Source organism: Alligator sinensis, unplaced genomic scaffold, assembly GCF_000455745.1.
Source record: "Alligator sinensis unplaced genomic scaffold, ASM45574v1 scaffold243_1, whole genome shotgun sequence".
Taxonomy (NCBI): domain Eukaryota; kingdom Metazoa; phylum Chordata; order Crocodylia; family Alligatoridae; genus Alligator; species Alligator sinensis.
The window spans coordinates 4675014-4683204 of record NW_005841841.1 but is presented as its reverse complement, the minus strand read 5'-3'; the positions used below and the strand labels follow the sequence as shown (position 1 = coordinate 4683204).

The 8191-nt window shown below is 40.2% G+C and overlaps 1 protein-coding gene across 1 annotated transcript in view; it reads right to left on the bottom strand.

Annotated features, from left to right (window-relative positions):
* CFAP47 (cilia and flagella associated protein 47) overlaps positions 1-8191 on the bottom strand; it is a 757346-nt gene that overhangs the window by 667039 nt on the left and 82116 nt on the right. Inside the window, exons 15-18 of the mRNA XM_014520638.2 lie at positions 6061-6305; positions 4075-4205; positions 3024-3146; positions 2119-2250 (exon numbers count right to left, since the gene is read on the bottom strand). Of these exons, the coding sequence (XP_014376124.2) occupies positions 2119-2250; positions 3024-3146; positions 4075-4205; positions 6061-6305 (631 nt within the window). The remainder of the gene's footprint in view (positions 1-2118; positions 2251-3023; positions 3147-4074; positions 4206-6060; positions 6306-8191) is intronic.

Below are 8191 nucleotides of genomic sequence, written 5' to 3'. Positions count from 1 at the left end.
CGAGACAGAAAAGTATCTTGGAGTCATCATTGATGCCACAATGAACATGGGCCGACAAAGTGGGGACGCGGTCAGGAAGGCCAACCATACCTTGTCGTGCATCCACAGATGCATCTCAAGCAGGTCCAAGGAGGTGATCCTCCCCCTCTATGCAACGCTGGTCAGGCTGCAGCTGGAGTACTGCGTCCAGGTCTGGGTGCCACACTTCAGGAGGGATGTGGCCAATATGGAGAGGGTCCAAAGGAGGGCCACCCGCATGATCAGGGGGCAGCAGGGCAGGCCCTACAAGGACAGGCTGAGGGACCTGAACCTGTTCAGCCTCCAAAAGAGAAGGCTGAGAGGGGATCTAGTGGCAGTCTACAAACTAGTCAAGGGGGACCAGCAGGCATTGGGAGAGTCCCTGTTCCCCCAAGCACTCCTGGAAGTTACAAAAAACAACGACACAAGCTAGCGGAGGGTAGTTTCAGGCTAGATATTAGGAGGCGGTTTTTCACTGTGAGGGCGGCTAGGACCTGGAACCAACTTCCAAAAGAAGCGGTGCTGGCTCCTACCCTGGGGGTCTTTAAAAAAAGGCTGGACGAACATCTGACTGGGGTCATTTGACCCCAGTATTCTTTCCTGCCACGGCAGGGGGGCGGTCTAGATTATCTCCTCAGGTCCCTTCCGACCCTACCAACTATGAAACTATGGAAGTAGATGGAAGATAATATTAAGATTTTGCTGTTAGGTGAGGACTTATAGAAAGCAGTAACAATGGAATGGAACTCACTGGTTTCTAGTTTCTATGGCAAAAGGGAATTGGATGGGTGGAGAAAAATTATCCAGTGGGAGCAGGAACTCAAAGGAGACTCCAGCACTTAACTGGAGGCAAGTCACTTGAGAAAGCTATGGAAGAAAGAAGGTACAGCACCTAGGCCCAGAGCAATCATGCATTTTGCCAAGATATGCAACAGAGTAGTGGCTGCCATGTCATATACCCTAGTGTAGGAAACAGCAGCAGGTAGAAAACATAGTACTGGGATCTGAATGGGTAACCAGGCCCAGTCACATGATAGCATGTATTTTAAACCTCTGAAATCTGTATTTTTCCTATTGATATGAGCAAAGATGAATCCAGCAAAATGAACACATTCATGTACAAATCAAAGGCAGCTCAGGTATGTACTGGACCCCTAAATTCAAATCCACTTTTATAATGAGCTGACTAAGAAATGACAAGTGATCTCAAAATGCATCTATACTCAATAAGTCACTACACAACACAAAACTAAAAGTATGAATTGATGACAGGGCTCCATTTCCTCACCACAGGATTAAGTAACTTCCACTTTTTAAGTGTAACTTGCTTGTATCATATACTGGGAGAATGATGTGCAAAACACCATCAGCCCATGCATTCAATTCAACGGTTTATTTTCTATACTGTAGAAAATTATGCAAATGCATTTACTGACTGATCATTTCCATTCTCAAACTTTCCCTGTATCGGTATCTAACTAGTTTCTTTACCAACCTGCTTGAAACATTTTTAATGCGTACAAATTATTACTTTCAGAAATATAAATTGCCTCTGAGTGTGAATTTATCATTAATTTATTGGCTGGAATGGTTTAGTTAGGGACAATCCTGCCTTGTGCAGTGAGCTGGACTAGTTGACCTCACAAGGTCCCTTCCAGCCCTACTTTCCTGTGGTCCTATTAATATTTACATTCACATACCTCCTAAAGAAACATCAGATTTGAAATTTAAGACAGTTCTCTAAATGCAATTACTCCAAATCCTTTCAAAATCCCTATTTACGTGGTAGAGTTTTGTTGGTGATAAAATATTTAACTATAATACATTAATTACAAAAAGAAAACTCCTTACAGTCAGATGTATTCATAATAAAAACTTGTCACCTCAAATACGGAATTTTAACAGAAAAGCAGTAAAGAGATGTTTTTGTACTTTTAGAAATGATACACTAACAGCTACTTTTAGGAAAGTTATACTGGATGCGGCAGGACTGGTTTGGTGAAGAGCATGATTAGTACATAGACTCATGCATGAGCATGCACACAGATACACACACACACTTTTTCAAATTCAAATACAAAGTTATTCAGTTTTTTGTACCTCTACTCTAGTATCAAACTTCATTACTGCATTGGGGGTGAAGTAGATCTTGAGATCAGAACGGCCTCCCACAGGTATTATGCCCTGAGATGGCACAATAGTCATTCCAGGTACAGGGTTTGAATCAAGAACCTTCAAATACAAGTAACATGCAACATTGATACTGCTGTAACTGTATGCTATAACAGAATTTTAGATACAATCTCCATTCCAAAGAATTTACAGTTTCACTATGTAATCTTCACTCATTATAAAATTATGAATCTGAAAATGTAGGTAAAAATTTCAGCTATTTGAAATTTAATTCATTTCCAGGGATCTAAATAAATGACCAGATTATGCTGTTTCTGTAACCCAGGTTTGTAACTTTTAGGTTTGATATTATTTTTTCCTAAAAGCAGCATTTCATAGCATTAGAAAGTAACAGCGCAACAAAACTCCAGAATATCCAATACAGTGTTTATTCCAATGATCAAAAGTGCCAATTTCTGTATCACTATAGTACAAATATGGACTATAGGACCAGCTTCTTATTAAGAAAAGTTTTTCTGCTTGCAAATTCTTTGCTTAACTTTCCGGAGGCTACGTAAGCCTAAAAAGTTTCCTTTCTTATTTTGTACAGCATATTTTTGTACACTTAGCATGTCTGGATGGCTTGATGTAAAAAAGACAGCATTATTAACAAAAGCAAACAACAAAGTTACAAGTTAAAACATCCATGTCAAAAAATAGCAGGAACTCCAATGAGAACATACAAATTACACGGGGGAGGAGTCTGATAAGGATAATTACACTATGCAGAAAAAAAGAATTATTACCTAAAGAAAAAAAATTAACTGGGGACATTTCTAATAAGTGAACATGAAAAAAAGAAAACATGTACAGCAGTTCTGTTTCAAGTTCACCTGGAAGTATGCATGATTATATCCTGTGTTCTGAAGAATGGCCGTCTTGCAAGTAGTTAAACCTAAAGGAGCATGATGAAAAGATATCCTTTGTTCCATGAATTGAACACTAGTGGGACCAAGCTAATGAAAAGAAGAAAGCAAATATTTTAACACATAATTGAATATAAATAAATAAGCCAATACATTTTAAATTCACAATGAGCTACACACTGTCATGAATACGCATAAATTAAACAGATTAGGTGCACAAAAGGAAAATGTAAAGGAAAGGCAAGATATACCTATTTCATGAAAAATCATTTAGATTCAAAGTAACCCCCCATAATATCACAAAACAGAAATATATTGAAAATTAACATATTTTCTGCATGATCCACTTAAAGTTCAGTGAGACCATTAGATTAAAAAATGAATTATTTGCAAACCATAGTATAATTAAGAATTTTTCCAATGCAGTATCCCGATGAACTTTGTGAAGACATATATAAATACCCATTCATCTACTAAACCATTTATTGTGGTTTGCTGAAAACAGCATAGACCATGCACTTCTTTTCCTCATTTTTTGACCCAGCAAGATGGCATAATCCATTCCCAGCCTAGTATAGAATACCCTCCAGAACGAGATAAATCTCTTCTATTTCAATCCTATCCTATCCTACATCACTATCTGGAAAATCTGAACAGGCATGTGACTGGACTGGACTGACTCATCCACACAGAACAAGTTCACAAATGAGATGACAATTAGTTTTCTGTTAACTAATATACCACAGCACACATCATATATTCTATCTAACAATACCAACCCAAACACCCTACCAATAAAAACAGGAATGTACTCAAAACTGACCAAGGAGCAGGGATATGGAGAGCAGGGTAATGGGAGAATACATCTTATTGGACACTATTCTTGGAACCATATGTTGTTTAAAATACAGAATAGTGATGTTAAAATACATATGTTGGCTATATAGTAAAATAAACATAACAAAGAAAATATTTATATAGAAAAAGGCAACGTATTAAAACATTATCTGAGTACTACCTTTGCAAGGCATTTCAGCTTAAGTGTGTTTCCCTGATGCACACATAAATTGAATTCTCCTGTTTCTGGAGAACAGAACCCTGGATGCCAAACCACTTCACACTCCAGATCTTTGTATGCTTCTACAATGCCTGCAAATATGCATAAATAATTAACCACTTAATCACTGAAATATAAAAAAGCCTAGTGAAGGTGATGGATTCATATTAGAGATTAACACTCTGATCTTCAAAGATAGTAAGCAATAGAATTAAATAGTTAAGATTAAATCTTATTTCTGAGTTTGCATAACAGTCACACAATCTGATTTGTCAATGAACTGCAACAAAATGTATTCACAAGTTTGTTTTACATATGAATTAGTAAACTCATGTTACCTAAAGAGGATGTTTGAGAAAAATAAATAAAAAGGACAGATAAAAATCCATCACAAAATATTTTAAATTAGAAATTACAGTTCTAAATAAGAAAAATGCCCATATTCACAGTGCTAACATAAACTTAAACCTATCACAAAAATAAAGTACCAGTGTACTGGGATTGTTGGATAAAGCTTCTAACAAGTAACTAATAATGTAACTATATTCATATAGTCTCAGTCCCAGCCTTATCTTTCTGAAAGATAGATGGCACTCCGATTTCACTGAGGTTTAAGTTGTTCTGGTTTAACATTAATTTAATACTGGATAAGAGTGGACCTATGGAATGCTACCACATGTCAGCTGCGGCATGGTAAATTCCCACCCTTTATTAAATTAGTGTAATTCATTTGTCCATAACCTTGGTTCTTAGGCACCTCCAGGTTTATATAATGAAAGCAGCCTGGTTAATTCTGTTTGAGACACCTTTGTGTAGAAACAGACACTGCCTGACGTCCCATTTGTGCTGCCATAAACAGTGTTAGAGCAGCACAAATGGTGAGTAAATAAACACCCATATCCTTTGCTGTGGCACATCAGAAGTAAATCAGTGGCACAAAAGGTAGTAATAACTCCTGGTGCTTTGCTGTTCTTTGGAAGGAGAGTGAAGGTGGCCTAAACTGAATTGTCCACACTCTCCATCCACCTGAGGCAGCTGCTCCAGGAGCTTGAGGGCCCCTCCATCCCCAGAGCACCTGCCCAGTTTTCCCCACTTATGGAGAGGCACTCCAGGGAATCTCAGGATGCTTCTCTAAGTGTAAAAGTTGGGGCAAGTCTCCATAAGCAGGTAAAACCCACATGAGTCTCAATATGGAGGCATGGGACCCAGGGAATCCCCGTGTCCCTGCCTCACACTGGGACCCATTTACCCAGATCCATCCCCAGAGTCTCTGGGGACTGCCTGGGTAAGTGGGAATTCCCAGCTTTCCTCATTTATGAAAATAGGTCCCTAGGGACCTCAGTGGCGGGTCTGGATAAGCAGGAAATGTCTGGATTTTCGTGCTTAACATGACCTGCCCAGGGATCTTCAGGGACAGGTCTAGGTCTAGGGGAAAGCCCAACTTTACCTGCTTACCTAGAGGTGCCCACAAAAATCCTAAGGGTGGGTTTGCATAAGCGGGGAAACAGACTTTCCTCACTTACCCAGACCCACCCCCATTATTTCCAGAGATATGTCTGGGTAAACCAGGAAAGCACTCTCAGGAATTAAGGGACCTAATCCTACTTTGGAAACTCTAGGGTTCACAAGACCAGGCATCTCAAGCCCCAGGAGAACACATCACTCTTTGTCCTACACCATCAGTGGGCAGGAAAAGACGTAATGTGTGTTTCACCCAGTGAACAAGATCAGCTGTGCTGCAAAACTGATCCAATTCATCTGGTTATGTCCATTTCTACCCCTATGCCTTGTCATCGAATGGTTTTTGTTTCCAGAAAATCTGACCCAAATCTTATTTCATTTTGTCAACTGATTGTCCTCACTCAACTTTAGGCATCTTTAAACACATACACACGCAACACTTTATTGTTCGCATATTATTTAAAATAACTTAAAAGCATACCATACCTTTGGCTGGCCGTATAGAAAATGCTATTCCTTTATCTGTGATTACAGGAGTCCAAGTAAATTCAGCAAAATAATTTCTGCGATTATATAATCTAATGGTAGTTCTAAAACCTGTTTCTGCTAGGAAGCCAGGGGTAGGATTTAGAATCAGCTCTTTTGCAGATAACTCAAGAGCAACAGGAACTGATTTTGCAGTTACCAGTATATGCCCCATGTGTTTGTTGTTTATAGTGTAACTGACAGATCTGTAATATAGAAAATACGTGATCCAATCAATTATGTATACATTTGTTATTAAGTAAGTGTTACACAGCATATAGTCATAAAGAGCAAGAAAATTCCGCTAAAATATGATATATGTTAAGCTTACTCAGTTATAAGGATGACAAAATATTACTATTTGTAATTGTTTACTCTCTTACTGTATAGTTGGGACATAACATTAATAAAAATGTGTTTCTATAGTTCTGATTCATTCAGTATTAATAATCAACTATACTGTTGCCTCTCTGCCAACGGATAGCAGTTGGACAAGAAACTTGTTACCCAGAGCCAGGTTATTTTCTTATGGTAAGTATTTTAGTTGATGTTGGTTTTGATGCTGGCACTGGTGTTTATGTCCTGCCCTATATAGAAAGACTCAAAATGACCATATACTGACAAATTTCTCTTACATAGATCTCAGCCAAAGTCTGCCTACTTTTTCAGCAAGAACCTGGTGCTTGGGATTTCTGTGTCCCTTTGTCTCTCCCAAAATCTCATGGTTCATTGCTACACTGGATGAACACTTGGCCTAATAAAGTAAATGGGTGTTTGGCCATTGACTTCTTGGGGTCAGGATTTCACCCACTGTTCCTTGTTCATAGATTTATAGATTGTAAAGAGCTAGAAGGGACCTTGCAAGATCATCGGGTCCAGACCCCCTGCACTTGGTTGGAAAGACAACTGGGGTCAGGTGACCCCAGTGAAGTGACCGTCCAGTTTCCTCTTGAAGCTTTCCAGGGTAGGTGTTTGCACCACCTCTGGAGGGAGTTTATCCCACAGTCTGGACACCCTAAACTGTGAAGAAGTTTTTTCCCAGTGTTAAGCCTGAAACAGTCTTCCAGGAGTCTGTGGCCATTACTCCCAGTTTTCCCCAAAGGTGCCCTGGTGAACACTTGTTCACCGAGCCCTTGATGTATTCCCCTGATGTAGCGAAAAGCTGCTAACAAGTCCCTTCTCAGTCTTCTCTTTTTTTAGGCTGATGAGGCCCAAGTCCCTCAGCCTTTCCTTGTATGGCTTGCCTTGCAAGTCTCTGATCATATGGGTGGCTCTTCTCTGGACTCTCTCAAGTCTTTCCACGTCCTTGTTGAAGTGAAACGCCGAGAACTGGCCACAGTACTCCAGCTGCAGTCTCACCGATACTGAGTAACGTGGAAGAATCACTTCCTTGGTTTTGCTTGAGATGCATCAGTTAATGTATGCCAGAGTATTGTTTGCCCTGTTGGCTACAGCATCGTACTGACAGTTCATGTTCATACTATGGTCTATTATTACCTGTAGGCCCCTTTTAGTTGAGGTGCTAGTCAACTTGGCGCCTCCGAGCCTGTATGTATGTTGAGATTTGTTCATCCTGAGATGGAGCACTTTACACTTCTCAATGTTGAATTTCATCTGGTTCTGATCTGCCCAACTTGCCAGCCTGTCTAGGTCCAACTGTATCTGCAGCCTCTCTTCAAGCGTGACCACGATCCCCCATAAGTTGGAGTCGCCCATGAACTTGGGCAGTGAACTCTTCACTCCCACATCCAAATCATTGATAAAGATGTTGAAAAGCACTGGACCAAGCACAGACCCCTGACGGACGCCACTGGCCACTTCTCACCAGGACGACACAGATCCTTTCATTAGAACTCTCTGGGTCCTACCCCACAGCCAGCTTTCTACCCACCTGACTGTCAAGCAGTTAAGCCCAGAATCCTCCAGTTTTACCGTGAGAACATCGTGGGGTACCAGAAGTCTTTTAGAAGTCTAGGTATACAATGTCAACCCCCTCTCTCTTATCCAGGTGTCTTATCTGGTTCATAGATTCATAGATGTTAGGGTCGGAAGGGACCTCAATAGATCATCGAGTCGGACCCCCTGCATAAGC